Source organism: Rhea pennata, chromosome 12 (assembly GCF_028389875.1).
Source record: "Rhea pennata isolate bPtePen1 chromosome 12, bPtePen1.pri, whole genome shotgun sequence".
NCBI lineage: Eukaryota > Metazoa > Chordata > Aves > Rheiformes > Rheidae > Rhea > Rhea pennata.
In genome coordinates, this window is record NC_084674.1 from 1,490,942 (window position 1) to 1,510,525 (window position 19,584).

General features: G+C 41.6%; 1 protein-coding gene across 9 annotated transcripts in view; it reads right to left on the reverse strand.

Annotated features, from left to right (window-relative positions):
* Positions 1 to 19,584, reverse strand: part of GRM7 (glutamate metabotropic receptor 7) — a 342,940-nt gene that overhangs the window by 45,027 nt on the left and 278,329 nt on the right. For 5 of the 9 annotated variants that reach the window (XM_062585576.1, XM_062585583.1, XM_062585585.1 and 2 more), the window contains one exon: positions 1,422 to 1,668. The exons of 2 other annotated variants lie outside the window; for them this stretch is intronic. In XM_062585576.1, the coding sequence (XP_062441560.1) occupies positions 1,422 to 1,668 (247 nt within the window). Of the gene's footprint in view, positions 1 to 1,421; positions 1,669 to 2,233; positions 2,267 to 19,584 lie in introns of those variants that run through there. 2 more of the 9 variants (XM_062585579.1, XM_062585582.1) reach the window with 2 other exon arrangements.

Genomic DNA, 19,584 nt, shown 5'->3' on the forward strand with positions numbered 1-19,584 from the left:
CAGATTCTCTTTCCTAATTCAAAATCCTATTCCCTCCTCCCTTCCACTTGTTCCTCCTTCTTTCTCTCCCTCCATCCTCAGAGGCCTTTTTAGACTTGGTCGTACGTGTAGCAATCCTCCCTAGACACCTCTATGAGTTGTAGTCATTCCTACACTGAAGGATTAGAGCTCAGTAGTAGCAACAATCACAGCAAGGAGTAGTTTTAGAGACAAGAGCTAATGGAATGGATTTCTTACAGTGCCCCATATTACCTAACAGAAATTTGACTTGTTCTTGCTAGGTAATATCCTGGCCCAGGAAATACATTTATTTCATTTTGGAGTGACGGTTCTGTTCAATATGATTAGAGGTGGCAGGATATGAGCCTTCATTTATTAGAAACATTTCCTTGCAGTCTTCTAATTCTGTCATTCGTTTTTAAAAATGTAGTTTGTAATTTCTAAAGACAAATTCTGTTTTTCCATTTAGCACGTATTTTCTATACCTACATGGTAAGACATCATAGAAAAATACTCAGTGGGTGAATAAAGGGAGGAAAAGTGCTGTGTCAGTGATTTGATAGTTGTTTCCGCTTTGCTTTGACAGCAGAGTTTCTGCTTTGAGGCAGATATTTAGGCAGTAGTTTAATAGACAAGAAGTGGCAGGGATTTCAGCAGCAAATGGATGAATGGAACATGGGCAAGGAAAGGGCATTTCTCCACATTCAGATTTGGTTTTTGTAAAAACTGCAGACATGCCTAACCTTTCCAATATGCTACAAAGTTGTGCAGCTGTCTCCTTCTTCAACTTCTGCCAGATTCAAATGCAAATCAAATTTGATGGCCTTAGTGTGTAATTTTGTGTTAAAACATACCATGCTACGCACGTTAAGGAAACTGGAAACATCTTTTTGATCTTTTTTCCCTTTTAAATCAATGGTAAGATCTGCATTAACTTTCAGAAGATTGGATAAAATACTTAAATAAGAATCGTCAAGGTTTGTGAGATTTTTGCAAATAAACTCTGTTAAAATCATAGCTGTGGCTCAAGATTAACACAGGCAGGAAAGAGAATACCATTTGATCCCTAACAATGATCTTGGTACCTGTCCCTGTTGTTCATCCTGAAATTTAGATTTTGACACATCAGGGAGTAAGTTCAGACTGATGGGGTTGTACTTAAGGATGCTGCTACTTCCTTATTCATAGAGGAGGGAAAGGAGGAGGAGTTACTCTACCGCCATCAGACATTCTGTGAGGATTGCTGCAACTAGAGCATCTCAAGAAAGTGAGGAGAAAATAGAGAACGTAAAAAGAATTATGAGACACATCAAAAATCTTTAACTGAAGAGGTCAGACAGTATTAAGACCCTAAAAGTCAACTATTGGTCAGGGTCTCTGTAACACACAAACACCCAATAGATAGGTTTAGAAGTACTTACTGTTTGGATCTACGTTTTCACAAAGTTCTGTTTTTGCTTCGCCATTGGGCCTGTCACTAGGTTTGTGCGAAAGCCGTGACGACATGGTCGCTGCTGTTACCACAGCCTTGAAGCTGCGTTTCCGTTTCTGGACATTTAGTTCAGGATGGAAGATGATGATGTACACTTTCGGCATGTAAAGCATCCCCAGGGCGACTGAAGCACTTAAGTTCATGGATATTGTAAGTGTGGTAGTTTGTATGTAGAGCTAGGAGACATAACACATGAGACACTATTACAAATGAAAAAACTGGGAAACAGGTTGTAGTATTTAAAGATAAAGCATTAAATATAACTGAACTAACTAAGATGGGCTAAACATGCAGGCAACAGAGCATTGCACTCTGCAAAATGCATCAGAAAGAGCAAAGCAGATAGAAATCAGCAGTCAAACCAAGCCAGCACAGGCTGGCCTGAACTCCTGTGGCACAAAGAGGTTTGGCAGCATTATTGTACCAAACTCAATAGCACCAGACTGGGATTCTTTGGCCCATCAGTGTTTCTCAGTATTCATACTGGTATTTTGATTTGTGGCCACAATGCTGCATGCTAGCCTTGTGAACCATTTAAAAACATTTGTATTGACTTTGCAAGCAAAGATACGTGAGCTAAGACCTTTCCACTGCAAGCTACTGTGAGTTCCAATACACATCAGTTATTTGTGATACCAATAGCCACTTCAAAAGCTCAGTCCTAAGAACTTCTTACTGATATGATTTCTGTGGTACTCTGCAGTACAGCTCCACTTTGTTTATCTAAAGAGTGAAGACTGACTTTGGATTTCAATAATGCTAGTATAAATTCTCCTGTGAATTACAGAAGAGGAACACTGAAAATATAATAATAGAGATTAGCAGGAAAAAAAATTACCTTTTTGTAATTCCAGGCAAGTTTTTTTTGTTTTTATTTTTTTTTCCGATTTTCAATTTATTTTCAATTCACTACAAATCACTGAAATAACTATGCAGAGAACACAGATTTGTATGTTGCTGACATTCATCTGCGCTTATTATAACAAATACTATATATGCAAGTCAGAGAACAACTACTACCATGAGATGAGAATTCAAAGAACCCGCAATGCTTTTAAAATATACTCTGCAAATATAAAGAAAAGTCTTTTTTTTGTTATCTTTTCAGAGAGCACACTTGATAGATGAAATAGAACGATTCTCAGGACTTAAGAGGATCATCCTAAGTTAAAAGGCATAGAGACAGCGCAATACAGGTGTGAGTGAGCTAAGAAGCGTGCACAATCTCTACAGCTCCTCTTCAAAGATCAATGTACATGGCAAGTCCATGCACATGGGGAAATTATTTCGCATTGTGGATGACTCCTTTGAAACACATTTTCCTCTTCCCCTAATCAGGGCTAATCAGTCTGAATTTCTGACAGAGAAACCCCATGAATAAATATAATGGCAGAGTAAAATGCTGACCTTGCCCACATTTGTCCAAAATCCTGTATTTATAAAATTATAAATGTTCCAGACTTGCTAGTTCTATCCACATAGCAGCTGCTATTATACCGATTAAGAGGACCACTAGAAGCAATAAAATGCCTTATGAGAAACATAAAAAAACATGCTTGGCATAGACACGTCTCTATAAAAGTGCACAAAATCGGAAAACGAAAGTGTTTTCTCAGTTTCTGATGACTTTTCATCAGAAGTGAATGACAGATATTATCAAAAGTCAGGACATGAGGGCACAATCAACCATCTTATGAAAAAATACGCTGGACCAGATCACCCAATTTAAGGCCAGAAGGGAGCCAGGGGTTACCTAGTGTAGCCATACAATTTGCACCAGAGCTGTCAGGTAGCTTTGTCTACCCTGTCTTAAAACTAGCCTCTAGGAGAGGTTTGACCACTTCCCAAGCCATCTCCTCCAGAGCGCTCAGGTCTCCATAATGTTCAATCTGTATCTCCTGGCTGCGGCAAAGCTGGGCCTTGTCCTCTCCCAGAGAACAAGTCATTACCTTTCCATTCTCTTCCCATCTTTTATGTATTTAAAGAGTTATCACACTTCCCCTTGGTTTTTGAGAGAGAACTGGGCCATTTCTTCCCGCAGCAGTCACCGGAAAGACCTCAGAACCACCTTCTTGCTCTAATCAGGAGGCTACGGTTGACCCACTCCATCATTCCACTGAAATGCGAGGCTCTAAACCAACTACAGTATCCTGCTGAAAGCCTCATTTCTGTAGGACCAATTTCTCAATTTATCTCATAGCACGGCTGTTAAACATGATGTTTGTTTTTTGCAGTTACGTAGTACTGTTGCCCCCCGTTCTTCTCTGTAGTCACTATTTAGCTAGTTATTCCTCACTTTATATTTCACAGTCCATGTTATTGCAATATATACGTATTCTGTATACCTTTATCTCTATGTGCATAGGTACTATGTATATTTATCCCATACTCAATAAAGACATTTAAAGAGGAGACAGTTTACAAAGTGTTTATGTCTTTGCAGCTGATTTTCCTCTCAGTAATGTTCAGGTAAATCGCCTCTAACTCAATGGGAGTCACTTGCACTGTACTGACACAAATAGCACTGATTCAAATATTTATTGAATAAACTTAATAGCTCTTTAAAAATTGAAAATGAAGTATATATCATGTAAAGGCTAAAGGATAAACAGGAAGACATCCTATTTATCTTCAAAATCTTTGTAAATGAATATCAACTTTTATCTTTGCTAAATAAGCTAATCATTATTTCTATTTTATAAATAAATTAGAAATAGGATCTGCAGGTAGACAACGCCTCTGCAGGCCAGGAAAATGCCATGGACTATATAAATGACAAACGACATTAGATCGGGTCTAGTTCTCAGCCTTGTATTCAGGCCACACGTTGCTTTGCTAATAATTCAGAAGACAACTTGCTAAAATAATGGCTGCAGAGCTTCTGGTTTAGTCCGAGAAGAATGCAGTTCTGTAACATAGTTTTAATATGAATTATCTCTGTGTATATATACACATATATATACACACACAAGATCCATAGCTAAAACTGAATATATAATAAGCAGTATTACTAAATGAAATTACATTTCTAAAAGATTAGAAAAGATCTGTATTAGTGAAGAGGTCTTTAATATATACAAAACATATCAGAATTTTACAGTGATACTTTGTTCAAGAGCTACCTCAAATGACTTCAACTCACAGAAAGTCTAATCAAGTAGCCATACGCATGGTAAAAATACATGGTAATATTTTGACTCACTTCTAGAGCGCACAAAAACCTTTATGGAGAAAGAGGGAATTCGGACCACAGCAAAAAGAAAAAAAGAAGAAAAGGAAAGGGAAAAAGGAGAAAGACAAAAAGACAAAAAAGAGAAAAGAGAAAAGAGAGAGGAGAAAAGAGAAAAGAAGCAAATAACAGAAACTGTTTAATGGCTTATTAGTTTACACTTCACAAATCAAAATGTTTGAATATGAATTTTCCCCATCCAAATCTAATTTCTATTTCTGCAACTAAAGCAACAGATCCCCATAGGAATGTTAACAAAGCTGTAAGTTAAGCAACATAATTGTATATCTTCACAATATGAGGAGGAGCAGATGGTTGCCATAGACACCGTGCATTTGAAAGCAGTGAAAAAATCTTATAAAAGCAGAAGGAAAGATGTATTTTAAGGAAGGTTTTTAAGGTAAGCCAAAGCAAGTTTATTTTAAGGTAAAAAGCATTATGTTGCAAGAATTTTTCAAATGGATCCCCAAATAGAAAACTATTTATTTGATAGGCATGGTATTTTCTGAATTTTGGAACACAGTGGATTATTTTGATGTGTGACACTGATGTTTTCTTTTCAGAAGCAGAAGATAAGAACAAGCCTAGATTTTAAACACCAAGAAAAAAAATGGGATCCTTATGTTCACAGCTCCCTGGTGTATGATGGATGATGCTCATTAAGGCCACATCCTCTTGTGGAGAAGTGTGATAACTAAATTCGATGAGCTTGTGGTTTTGCAGATACCATCAGTCAAAGGCAAAAATCCCTTCCTGGAGCTGTTCAGCGCTCTCTAGTTGCCTGCTCGGGATATGGGGTGTTTTGGGTGAGCTGGCTCAGCAGAGCGTCCCATGAGATCGTGGGGAGTCCCTCCCATGAGCAGGAGGCAGATTTCTCCCAGGGAGTCAAAGCACATCCACAGCCGCCCTTGGTCACTGGTGCCTTGTCTACGCTGCCATACGTCACATTTTCCATGGGGCTACACTAGACTGGATGTGGCCATACTGATGCAGAATGAGCTGCCTGGCAGCAAGGTACCATTTCTCCAAGTTCCTCATTTCTAACCAAGCCAGTATTTAACAGATGAAAGAAGCAGTCAGCTCCGCTGGTCTGTGCCTCCCACGTCGCATAACGGAAAAAAGAGTGTGACGGGCCGGCGCTGCCTTCCACCTCTGTCAGCGCAGCAGTTGAGCTCTGGTTTGGCAACTGGGCTGGTGTTGCTTCTCCCATTAAAAGGTCATCACTGATTGTGGTATACAGGCGCCAACCTTGCTGTGCTCTCTCTTATGCAGGCCATTTTGTGAGTGTGGCTGCTCGATGGCAGTGGCTTTCATGGATGAACAGCGGCGCACTGCTGCTGGGACCTAGCTGTCTGCTGACAGGGTGCCGTGTTCGAAAGAAGGGTTTGAGCTGCAGAGCATCTGACTCTTCCTTTGCTCGTGTCCCAGGAGCACAGCTGATTTGCACCAGAGAAGATCAACCCCAAATCCTCTGCTTAAGCCAGTATTGCTGGAATTGCAAAAGCTGCAAACTATCTGCTTGACATACAGCACAGAGTGCTAGCAACATTTTAATCTAGGGGCACATAGGTATTATCTTTCATTTCCTTCTGCTATTAAAGGGGTTGAAGGTTAATTACTACTCAGTCAACCGGGTCTTTCGCAGCACAATGCCAGCAAAGTTTCCCACCTTGCAAATGCAGTTGGGAGACAAAAGCAGAGTGAGAAAAGCACTTCTGCAGAACAAGACAAGACAAGTGATGCACAATGCTTCTCATGACAAATGGGAGCTTTATAAAGATAAGGGAAACTAACAGGTATGCTTATTATGCAGAACCCTAACTTTATGTATTTTATCTCTGCTTTGTGGCTATACCAGTCAAACATAAAAATACAGTTTACATGAAACTGTTTCGTTTCTTATTTCACTTTTCTGATAAGCTTTCTGAAAGTATTTTAGGTGAATGCAAATTGATGCCTTAAAATACAAAGGATAAGATTTAACTTAAAATGCACGCCTTTTATAGATGGCTAGTAAAACCTGGTAGTTTCCAAATCTGAGATCAAATTAAGTAATTAAGATAGAGATTTTAGTAAGAGATGCTCTAACTTGACATGAATGAGAACTGGGATTCAGCTAAGTATTTCCAGTAAAAAACAAAATTCTCTCAAAATAATGCCATTTTGGTCTCTGCCAGCCCACTGCCACGGCTTGCAGCCATATTCGCTATGCCATACGGACAATCCAAGCTGTTCTGGTTGGTCACACTCACTTACGTCTCTCTCTCTCAAAGACTAGCTCAGAATATACAGCTGGACACTTAGATTTCTTGCCAGGAAGACGTGGGTTCAGAACTCCCAGGCAGAGACGACAACTGAGTCCAGCGCTGTCATCCTCACTAACAGCATTAGTTGGCTAAATGCTGGCTTGCTACCCATGTCCCTGTCCCGATTGCTTGTCTTACAAATGCACAGAATGCATCTCTTTATTACACTAGGAAAGATCACGTCAAGTGAAATGAATTTAGCGACTTTCATTACAGGTTTCCTGATTGCTTGATTTGGCCGCTGGAGTAATTTCCTGCTCCTAGAAGGAGCTCCATGGCGGCTCCTTCTACCTCAGCTGTGGCCAGCTCAAGGGAGAGCCTCACGGCTAGGTAAATGCCAGTTACAGCTGGGTCTCCACTGCCCTGTGGTGTAACACAATTTTCCAAAAAAAGCCTGTCCGTGGAAGTGCCCTCGGTCAAACCACCCCACGCATCAGCCGTGCTGCGCCACGCTGGCAAGCTCAGGGATGGGCTGCCAGGCCCAGTGCCACAGCAGGCACGACCTGGGCTTACCCCCGAGCCAGGTATCACATCAGCATTCGGTGTATCAGGCAGTGGTTAAGACAGAGGATTCAACTAATTAATGGACAACGTAATTAATATCAATGCAGACCGATCTGGGGTGCCACTGAACTGTCCTGTTGCCGGTTCTAGGAGAGCCTGGCTAACGGAGATGACCTGAGCTCACGACTGCGCTGGATCCCAGGCTGGTACGTGCAGGGGATTCCTGCTGGGTTTCCCCCACCGAGCAGCCTGCCAGGGCAGCACTGCACAACCACAGCTCACCTGTGCAAAGGCCAGCAGGGCCCTGCTGCCCTGCGGCTAGTCCGTGCCCGCTGAGCTGCCGGCCAGCCAGGTGCCACTGGAGACGCACCGCGCTTTGCTGGGAACTGGATAAAATCAGCTAAAGAGATAGCTACACCTTGAGCTTCGCTACATTTACCAATAACTGAAAAAGATGATGTGGATATGCCTGCTGCTTTGGAGCATTGTTCTGACGGGAAAGCTAACCTAACTTGGCCTAGCATTTATTTAGTATTAGGCTGCAAAGCAGACCCATTATTATTATATATTTTATATGTGTTCGCATCACTACTGTTGGCAAAAAATGGATTGTTAAAATGGAACAGGAATGGCAAAAACAGGCCCCAAATTTTGAAAAATGTTAACTTAGTGTTAAATATACTACACTGCCATCAGAAATGTATCACACTTTGAAGCAATGCACTGGAGAAAGCTAAGCCCTAAGGACATCATTCTCATGCAAAGGCATCTAGATTTTATCACTTATTTTACATAAAGGATTTCCATTTGAATTTTAGATTGCTATGTTTTGCAGATTCTTGCTTTATTCATGCAAATGATGAAAATTGCCTTAAAAGCCTTGAGAGAAAATTAGACTGATCCTTAATACAAACATCTGAAAACTAGCAAGTTTTACAGCACAGAAAGTATCACTGGACAATTTTGCGTGAGCTAGGATGACTCTTGGAAGTAAAGCAGTCCAGGATCAGGCCCTTCATTCCTCCCTAAGCGAGTGGACAGATCTCTAACTGCTTGGCCACAAAAGCTGAAGTTATAGCAGCATTTCTTATAAAGGTCTTTTTATGAATTAGAAATACTTTTTGTAGGCTAATGCTCTGCATTCATGGTATAATCAGGGGCAACTGCTCCTTTTATCTAATTCAGCTTTTTAATCATGTAGTGAACTGTGTTATTTTACAGTATGGAAATAAATTGGTAATTTGAGATATTTTTGGACTTGTGTTATCACAAACTAATTTATCGCATTTTTATATGGGAATTAAAACAAATGTTCTTACATATCAAGCAGACAGTTCACAGATCTCCCAGAAAACTCTTTTAGGTCATCTGAAGATTTCACTGCATTCCTTACATTATGTTACGCAATATAAGGATGAGAAATATTTTTTAATAAAAATTAAAATTGGCTTCTGGTGTCTTATGTGGCTGCCAAAGTATGGAAAGCAAAAAATCTTGAATATAAATGTCGTACTAGACATCTTAGTGTCCAATGCCACTATCCACTGAAGCTACTGCAGCATTAAAGGCAAATGAAAACAGAGGAAAATATCTGTTTTCAGATAATCCTATGCTTCTTATATTTTGATTTTAACTCAGCTTTGCTTTGAAAGTACCACTGCCTTCTACGTCCAGACAGATGTTGGCCACTTGTCACCCAAGCTACTATGGGGGACACAAGACACTTCCTATAGAGCAAAACCAGTTATTATCACCACGGGCACTGTGACCATGCTGGGCCAAACTTCACCGTGTAGAGACCCAGAGCTGCGAAGTGCCCTAGGTGCCTGCTGGCTCGAGCAGGATGGCAGGGCAGCCACCAGCTGCGCCTGGCCGGGGAGCAGGCTGAGCCACACGCTAGCAGGTGGCAGGGCCCACTGCGGGCCCCACAGGGCTGAGCCCCTCTTTGGGTAGCACTGGCGCCTTGTTCAAAATCAGCCCTGGCTGTAAAAGCAAATGCTTTCCTCGTTTCTTTAGACAGATTCATTTATGTGAGTTTCGGGCAACTTCAATTTTACTCAGGCAAGCACGGCTTTTTGCAAGGTCTGTACACAGTTGCTATCTGAGAAATACAAAATACACGTACAAAGCAATCCTGCCAGCTCTCTTTACTGTCCTGGCTCAGCAATCCCCTCTTCACGCCCCACTGAGGCTTTCCAACAGCCCAAGCACATCTTGGGTGCCTACTGCGGCTCCCATGGGCACAGAATGTACATTCACTTTCTTCCCTTGGATGGGACCCGTTCAAGTAATATCCACCACCCCGCTGCTTATCTGCTGATGACCTTCTGAACCCCTGCCTCCATCCCCAGCCCTTTAAGCATTATAATCTGCTGAAGTCATTTAGCAGTGCCCTTTGGAGAACCAAGCCGTTTGGAAAAAAAAAAAAAAAAAAAAAAAAAAAAAAAAAAAAACCTCTTTTCCGAGATCAGAAGGGTTTAGCAGTGCTTAGGGAAAGCAGTTTCCATTTCTTTCAGCAAGTTAACATGATTTTGAAAAAAACAATGGTCTCCAGGCTCCAGCATTCCTTCCTTCATCTTCAGGAACATCACATTTTTGGACAGAAGTGGAAAATATCCGGCAAATGATCCAGTTGCAAGAGGGCATTTAATAGATGAGAAAGAGGGACTTCACCATTTACCACTCTCCTAACCTAACCCCTCATAATGGTATTAGTATAATCCACAGGTCTATGAACAAGCACATGCAGAGGTTGCCTTGCACTCCCCTTCTGCTTACAATGCCCTCTACAAGAACTCTGTTAGGGCAGCAAAGTTGGGCAACCAAATGCCACAGCGTCAGATCAGGCTGCCCGTGCTGCTTTCAATCCCGCCCCTCGCGAGCGCTTCCGTGCAGCCGGTAATGTGTGTGATCCCACACGTGTATCCCGGAGACCTCTCGCTTCATTCAGTAGTACGAATGGATGATGCTTATTTAATACACTCTTTCCTCCTCACTTTTTGATCTGCTAACTTCATTACTTAATAACTATATGCATTGACCCCTGTTGTGAAGATAAAACAGCTACTTGTTCATAAGACTTTTACAGAATCTTGCAACATCACAAATATAACAGTAGTCTCTATAATACTCTTGAGTCTAAGGGGAAAATCATTAACATATTACCATGATGGGGGAAGGATGCAATGTGGTACAGGAGTAACCAATCTGCAGGACACGATTTCCAAGTAAAGAAAGGCTGTGTATGGGTATGCTGTTCTGCAGTTCAGTGGGCACTTGGACAAGGTGTGGGGCAGACCAGCAGGTTCCCCTTGGGGGCGAGCACTGGTGGTGGGTCAGAAACCCAACTAAGCAGCAACATGAGACTGACAACAGCACGGCAATTGTGATGCTTGCTAGGTTTTACTAATGACAACAGATGCTACCAGGGGACATTTGATAAACAAATCATAGTAGTTATGATGATTGCAGTTATTACACTACAAAATACCAAGTATGCAAAGAGCCTTTGTGAAATATCTATGGGAATGTCACAGAATCAGTTACACCATTTAATTATAAATTCTGTGCTTAGTAATTATACAAAAGGTGACACTGAGGGAAATGATGGGATTTCAGATCCGGCAAATTTCCCTGTACTAGTCAGTTGTTTTGCAAGCTGACAGCAGCAGGGCTGCATAAGGAAGGTGCACAGCCATTCTGGTGCAGGGAATCCACTGCACACAAACAGCCGAGGCCCAATGTGTACCTGTCACAGGCGTCAGACCCAAGGGGCATGCTGGATGTTCCAGCCACCTGGCAGCATTTATGGCACCTGCGAGGTGGGTTTGCTGCACACACGTTTAGTACGCATACAGCAGTTCTGGTGCTGGACCTCTTGTAAGAAATCCACCCAAAGACACCAACTTTGCTAGGCCACTCTCCATCATCTTTGAAAGGTCCTGGAGACCAAGAGAGATGACAGATTTTGAAAAATAATGAAATGTCCTTTGGAAATGGGTGAGGTAGCCACAGCTGTCGGTCCTTGTGGAACACCAACTTGCGCAGACATCACCTGCTGTGTGGATGACATAGAGAAACCTCTAAAGCAGCCACAGGGGATATTGTGGCCTGAGGCCACGGGCCTCCATGGTTGGGCACTGGAAGAGCATGGATGTTATTGCTAGGCCACTCTCCATCATCTTTGAAACGTCCTGGAGAACAGGAGAGATGCCTGAGGACTGGAAGAAAGCCAGTGTCACTCCAGGCTTCAGAAAGGGCAAGGAGGAGGATCCAGGAAGGGTAAGATAGCCCGGTCAGCCTCACCTCCATCCCTGGAAAGGTGATGGAACAGCTCATCCTAGATGGCATCTCTAAGCATGTGAAGGAAAAGAAGGCGATCAGGAGTAGTCAGCATGGATTCACCAAGGGGAAATCCTGCTTAACCAATCTGAGAGCCTTCTATGATGGCATGACTGGCTGGGTAGATGAGGGCAGAGCAGTGGACGTTGTGTACCTTGACTTCAGCAAGCTTCTCAACACTGTCTCCCATAACATCCTCATGGGCAAACTCAGGAAGTGCGGGCTAGATGAGTGGACAGTGAGGTGCATTGAGAGCTGGCTGAAAGGCAGAGCTCAGAGGGTCGTCATCAGCGACGCTGATGGTCTAGTTGGAGGCCTGTAGCTAGCGGTGTCCCCCACGGGTCAGTGCTGTGTCCAGTTTTGTTCAACTTACGCATCAGCGGCCAGGCCGAAGGGGCAGAGTGCCTCCTCAGCAAGTTTGCTGAGATACCAAACTGGGAGGAGTGGCTGACACACCTGAGGGCTGTGCTGCCATTCAGAGAGAGCTGGCCAGGCTGGAGAGCTGGGCGGAGAGGAACCTCCTGAGGTTCAACAAGGGCAAGTGCAGGGTCCTGCACCTAGGGAGGAATAATCCCCTGCACCAGCACAGGCTGGGGGCTGACCTTCTGGAGAGCAGCTCTGCAGAGCAGGACCTGGGAATTGTGGCGGACCACAAGTCAATCACGAGTCAGCAATGTGCCCTTGTGGCCAAGAAGGCCAACGGTATCCTGGGGGGTGTCAGGAAGAGTGTTGCCAGCAGGTCAAGGGTGGTAATCCTGCCCCTCTACTCAGCCCTGGTGAGGCCACATTTGGAGTACTGTGTCCGGTGCTGGGCTCCCCAGTACGAAAGAGACATGGAACTACTGGAGAGAGTCCAGCGTAGGGCTACGAAGATGTTTAGGGGACTGAAGCATCTCCTCTATGAAGAAAGGCTGCAGGAAGAGAAGACTGAGAGGGGATCTTATCAGTGTCTACAAATACCTCAAGGGAGGTTGTCAAGAGGATGGAGCTGGACTCTTCAGTGACGCCCAATTACATGGCATTGGCAACAGGCACAAACTGAACCACAGGAAGTTCCACCTGAATATAAGGAAAAACTGCTAAGCAAACTTCTTTACTGAAACAGGTAGCCCAGAGAGGTTGTGGAGTCTCCTTCTCACCCCGCCTGGGCACAATCCTTTGCAACACGCTCTAAGTGACCCTGCTTGTGTGGAAGGGTTGGACTAGATGATCTCCCGAGGTCCCTTCTGATCGCAACCATCCTGTGATTCTGTGACACTTGTTTTTCTAAAGACTCCCATTTTGTTGAAACCAAATTTGTACATTGTCTTAAGAAGTCCAGAAATTAAGTGGGATAAATCAAGACTTTTTTCCTGACCTCATAGATTGCAACATTCAAAGCAATTCTCAGATTAGAAGGTTCAGGTTTTACTAAGTCCACCTGAAATGCTGTTCTTACACAGACACTTCACTCACCCGCTCAGGTCTACAGCACACGGTGCATAATCATAGGTGCATGATTCACCTAAGGTTAAGTCAATTAAACATATATTGAATAGATCGAAGTAGAATTAATAGGTGATGAGGTAAGCATATATTTCTCTTTGTAAACTGATATTCAGACTAAAAAAGTATGTTTTTCTACTGCTCAGAATGGAGACTTGTGTGTCCAAGAGGAACTATTTTATTGGCTAGCTACAGCAGACCTGAGTTTGGATGCTTTTTGTCAGTGAAATAGTTGGTGTATTAAGTTAGTGTCCGTTGGAAATTCTCACAATATTGTACCTGGTAGATCAGGGTTAAGTTTGTGGATCTATTTCAGTGTAATGGAAATATTTCCACAGAAACAGCAGGAAACTACAGAGTAACATCATAATTCTTTCAGAGATATGAAAGGAAAGAAGATTAAAGTTTTGAAAGTAGCTCCCCAAATTACTGTTGTTTTATACACAACAATAACAATCGTATCTTACTCTTTCAAGAGGTCATTAACTATCTGCTGGCCCTCACTACACTAGAGTTCAAGTCAGTACAATGCTGAAATCCTACAGCAGGAGCAATAAATATTTATCTTGTGGTGACAGCTATGCAGTAATGAGAGGAGATGCAATCAGATCAGATCCCTGTTGCCAGTCAGCATGCCACTGACTCAGGACATCCCAATAGAGATGAAAGGCTTGGATAACAATGGAGAATTAGGCAAGCACAGAAAAAAACCTTCTCACCTGACTGGGAGAACAATTTTCTTCTTTTCTTCTTCTTCTTTTTTTTTTTTTTTTTTTTTTTTTTTGTTTTAGACAGCATTTTAAGCTTGCTTACATGTGACACTGTCACAAAGATTTCAGGAAAATTACTTTTTGTTTAGGCAGTTTAAGATAACTTATCCCTTAGAGATATTCATTGCAGGGCTTTATCTTTGTAAATAATAAAATGAATAAATATAATAGCTATTTGTGGGTATTTTTATGATCTTTGCATTCATCCTTACAAGACAGAAATTAAGAGTTCTAGATAAAATAAAAAATAACATATAACAGATCATCACAAAAGCATCAGGTGCCTATGTGAGTTTCTTTCATGTACTTAACTGTAGACAACTTTTTTTTCTAAAAGAATGAGGTGGAAGATGGAAAAGAATCCGATATGAAGAACTATGACCACGGAAGCAGAAAACAAAATGCCACTCATCTCCTCAGGAAAGTAGCCAAGCCTTGCATGTTATCTACAATACTGCACTCACTCATCAATTAAGTTTCCACAATTTTCTCTCTTGAGCAAAGGTGAAGTTGCTGTTAACAGTATTACATTTAATGACAATTTTCAGATGTCCTGGACAAGTAAAATGCACAGGGTACTTGATCTCAGAATTACTCCTTTAAATGCTGACTTAGAGGACTCTAAGTAACTGTTCCCTCTTACTCAATGCTGCTCTAGTTCTGGGATGAGATGGGCTGAAATTGAGACTTGTCCCATTGCCGTTGGAGGAGTGCATGGACGATGCCTGGTGGACGGGGGGCTGGGAACAGTCCGGTGCCCGTCCTTGCCAGGGCTCGCATGGCCTCAAGGTAAGCCGCCGCTGGGGGCCGTGCCCCTGGCTACCTGCCAGGTCACCTCTTAGCCTGCGGCAAAACACGCGCCTCCGCCAGCTCTGCTGAGGTGATGCAGGTTACTCTAGCTGAGAATACGGCCTCCGTCCTGCCATTCAAAAGCTACCTGGGAGAGGTGAAGACGATCCTTCTGTTCTACCTGGAGAGCTGTTAGAAATTACCCCCATGGAGCAAGGCACTGCTGAAAGGCAGCAGTCTTTGCCTGGGCACAGTGCTGAAATAGCTCACACTGAGGTTTTCACTAATACTTGCTCTAAGCATCTGTGCAGCAGTGGCAGTCTTTTATGTGCTAGTAGAGAGCAATCAGCAATTGGCTGAAGCTGTATTGTCAATATTTATAGCAACAAAATGAGAGTGACTGAAATACAAGAGTCTACAAGTCTGACTTGCTGAGTCCAAACAGTGCTCTAAAATTCAGCTGTCCTGGCTTTATGGGCACTGACTACCTCCCACCTCTGTTCAAGTCAAAGCCAAGAACTGGATTCATCCAACCTGTTAGCACCATCATCCCAAGTTCATCTCAGGGCTCAAATCAAGTCATTATAAACAACAATTCTAAAATTTCATTTCAAAATGGAAGTGTAATTATCCCACAGTCACCTTAATTCTTCTGCTGCGAAGCCTCCATATTCATGTCCAATGCTCTGGTGTCTGTTCCCCCAGGTATCTTGTCCTTGCACATGCCACCATCTCCCTTCAACTGGTCTCTATCTCTTTCCCCTCTCCAGCATGTGTCCTTCACGAGCAGACATGAATCGCATGTCCAGACCAGGGACACAAGAAGAGCTGCCTTGTGCACACCCAAGCACCACCACAATCATTTTCAGGATGTCTCACACACGACAAACATTAAAGAAGAACTGGATGGCAATCACTGCTGTTTTAAAAACACAGAGTTCACTGCTGCCCAAAGAAACATTGATGTTTAGCAAATACTACAGAAAGCTTTGATAGTGGAACTGGTATTTCTGGCCACCTGAGGACAGTGTGTCACATCCTGGAAAACTGCTCTAAGTCACATCACAAAGTACAGAAGTCTGGGAAAAGAATACACCTCTAGTTGTGAAATTCCACTTTTCACAAAATACACTTTTACCTCCAGATGGGATTATATTGCCCCCTTTCAATATGGTAAAACACGACCAACAAGAATACACAGACATCATGCTGGGGGAAAGAGCAAGAGGGTGATAATGCTGATAAACCCTTAGACATGCTTATCAACATTTTCATGATTCCTGTTCCTTGCAGTTACTAGCGTGGCAACGACAACATTATATACCATAGTTATGCAGGTAAGTGGTGTGATGAATTATGTTTCAATATGTTTCTTACAGCAGGAGGCTTAGCATACCAAAGGGAAAATTGAGGTCATATTCTGAAAGATTACCACCTGCAAAGGCCAAATGCAAAGATAGACAGTACAGCAGCAAACAGGTCCAAAAGGATTCATTTTCAATTCCCTCTGCCTGCACCATAACTTCTAATGTCACATTGCCATAGCCAATGTAAATTTTTATATCCTAAATCAGAGCACCCGACACAGCTGGTTTTCAGCTTGGATTTCATAGCCCTAAGAAATAAAAGGAAGAATATGCAGACCAAAGATGAAGTAAACGTATGTATTTTAAGCATAATTTAGCTCTTTTGAGCAAAATATTTTATACAATTTGTTCCCTTGTAATAGGAACTTCTTTATGCAGGAAAACTGCATACTTCAGAAAAAATAAATATTTACAAATTACATTCATAACTTTTATAATTCAAAAAATCAAATGTTAAAGCACTTGCTCTGAGGGTAATGATGCAGAAGGAGGAGAAATTCTGTCTATCTTTTAAGAGAAACTCTATGAGCTTACCTAGAAGGAAATTAAATTATTCAGATAACTGGACACAACAGCAATGCAAAAGCATGTTGCTACTGTCGTATGGCATTAAACTGGCTAAAAGAGAAACTGAAGCCATATCAAAGAAAATCCCCCAAAGTCAAATAGTTTATGCAGAATACGTACATATAGATTCTACATCCTCTGGAAAAAAGAGCTGTTTGTATTTCTGTATCAGCTGCAGAGACGACAAAGATGCCCATAAACTCTGTAAAACCATTTAGGAATTACTAATCTAAGAAATCAACAGTGATCACCTTGTCTTCAGTCAACAAAAGCTTGTTGTGAGCTTGTGACTCCTTGGAAATGACTGCACCTTGTGACATTACAAGGATTTACAAATTTTATTGTTTCTTTGAAGTAGCAAGCTGGCATATAAGGATGTGCCAGCAAAATAATTCTCTTGCAAGGACTGTAACTTTTGATCCTAGGTTCATGCATCTTCACTTCTGAGGAAGATGAAGATCTTTGCCCTTTTGCATTCACCTGTTCCTGACATTTGTGCCTGGACATACTGCAATGCAACCATCTCCAGAGCAATACCTGCAGCTGGGCCAGCAAGAACGGCATCCTTCGGCAGACCTCCAGGTAGTGCAGGACCAACACCCGCTGTCTGACTGCTGGAGCTGGCGACAGGGCCGCTGTTCACAACCAAGTTAGAGCACAGATGGGACCCTCCCGTTCCCCATCCCAGGAGGCAGTGTTAACACACGTAATGGCTATAGAGCCACTGCAGGTGTTAAACACATGACCATACCTCTTCCTATGCTTTACTCCTGTTCTCGTTACATGTCTGTGAGCTGATGGAAGAATTTATGAAGCAGCTGAAGTTTGGCACAAGAGATTTCAGCTGTGATGTGCTTTTATCCAATGTGGATGTTTGTCCACTTAAGAATTGTCCTGAAACTCACCAAGTCATTTCATTCGTATCACTAAAGGGTCTTCAGGTGGAACAATTTCAGTCACAGCTGAGTTTGGCTGTATTTGGAGCACAGAAAGAAGTGACTAGCTCAGAAATCCCATTACCAATCCTCAGAACTGTCTAATATCCCTTGCCTGACATTCTTGTTTGCTGTAATAGCTATAAAATAAGTTAGACATTACTAGAAGAGACAAATATAAAGTGCAACAAAAGTAATGTATTTCCCCAACTTCTGCTATTAAAATAATGGCTTTTCATCTCTCACTTACTAAGTACTTAGCTGTTTTGAGCTAGAAATAATTCATCTGTCATTTTTTCAAAAGATTACATCATCAGAGAGAGCCTTCATTTTGTTCTTTGCCTTCACCACTGCACTGCTAAATTGACTGACATACAATCTTGGCATTTTAGGGTATTCAGTGCCAGACTTCAGCTGCTGTTATAAATCATATTTCTCCACACTTATTGCATTTTATTCATTTTATACATGACCAGAGATTAGAGTTCAAATGAAATAGATTTTACTATCCTTCTTATATTCCAAATGTCACTAGTCTAGAAATCTTTAATTTTACTCACTACAGCTACTGAATAATTCAATACAAAAGGAAAAGAAAACCCTGCAATGCTCAGTTTGAAAATTTGAGCAAAATAAAGTGAGAATATTCTGACTGCAGCAACTTTATCTCTGTAACCTGATGTATATGCATTGCACAGCTCTTTCTCAAGCAACACTGATATCTCACTGCACATATGAAACTAGTACCTGCATGGAGAACAGCCACCTCAAGAGGACTCTAGGAAAGAGCAAAGTAGAATTATCCGAAACAGAAACTCGTGCAAAGAACTGGGTAAATTCAAATAGTCATTCCGGATTTTGGTAGTTAACAAGGTGTGATCATGAAGTTACTCTTTTCAGATAATACGATAGCTACAATTACCAAATTCCCAAACTTCGTAAGTATGAATCCCAAAGTTCATAAATTTTCAGTTTTCAAGAGAATTATTTGTGGAAATGGTAAAAACCTTTCAATTAAATGAATGCTGGGAATCTGTAAGAAGACAGAGTAACAGAAATGTTACCACTGTGAGACTCTGAACTTGCCAGAAATACATCAGGAACAAATATTACTCATAACAGTAGAGACCGGACAAAGCCTTACCGCAGGAACAATTTTCTTCAGCAATTAGTTGCTGAGTCAACACCAGGCAACAATATTTCAAGATTTTGCTTAAATTATTAATGCATTCTAGAACAGAAAATACACTAAGGTCAAATGATTTCAAAACAATTCCATTTATATCATATGGAGAACTTAGAAAGAGTGAATTGCCAGTGAAAGCTAGTTGTCAGTTGTGACCTGCAACTTGGAAAACCCTAAAAATATACAGATGGGCAAGTAGACCAGGGAACCAAAGATACTATGACCTTCAAAAATCTTCATGCATAATAAAATAATTCTGAAGAAAAACTAGACACATTCTCCTGCAGAAGCTGTCTTGCGGTCTAGAATTTCCTCTTGTAATCATTTGGGATAAATGGCATTAATTAATTCTTCAAAACAATAAAAAAAAATCCTCCTCCTTTTATTTTTGAGTTTTTAGATTCTTTATCTCAGGCTGACAGCTAGCTAAGGTAAACCTTTCTCATCACTGTTTTAAGAATTTAAGTAAAATTTCTTAGGTTAGGTATGTAAGACCAAGGGAAGTACTACTTCATAAGTAGTGTTTGCTTCTTATGAAAAGAAAACCTGTGACAGCATTTAGTTTCATCTGTCTCTCCATGCTGAACACATCCTCCTTTTGGAGTAAAAAACA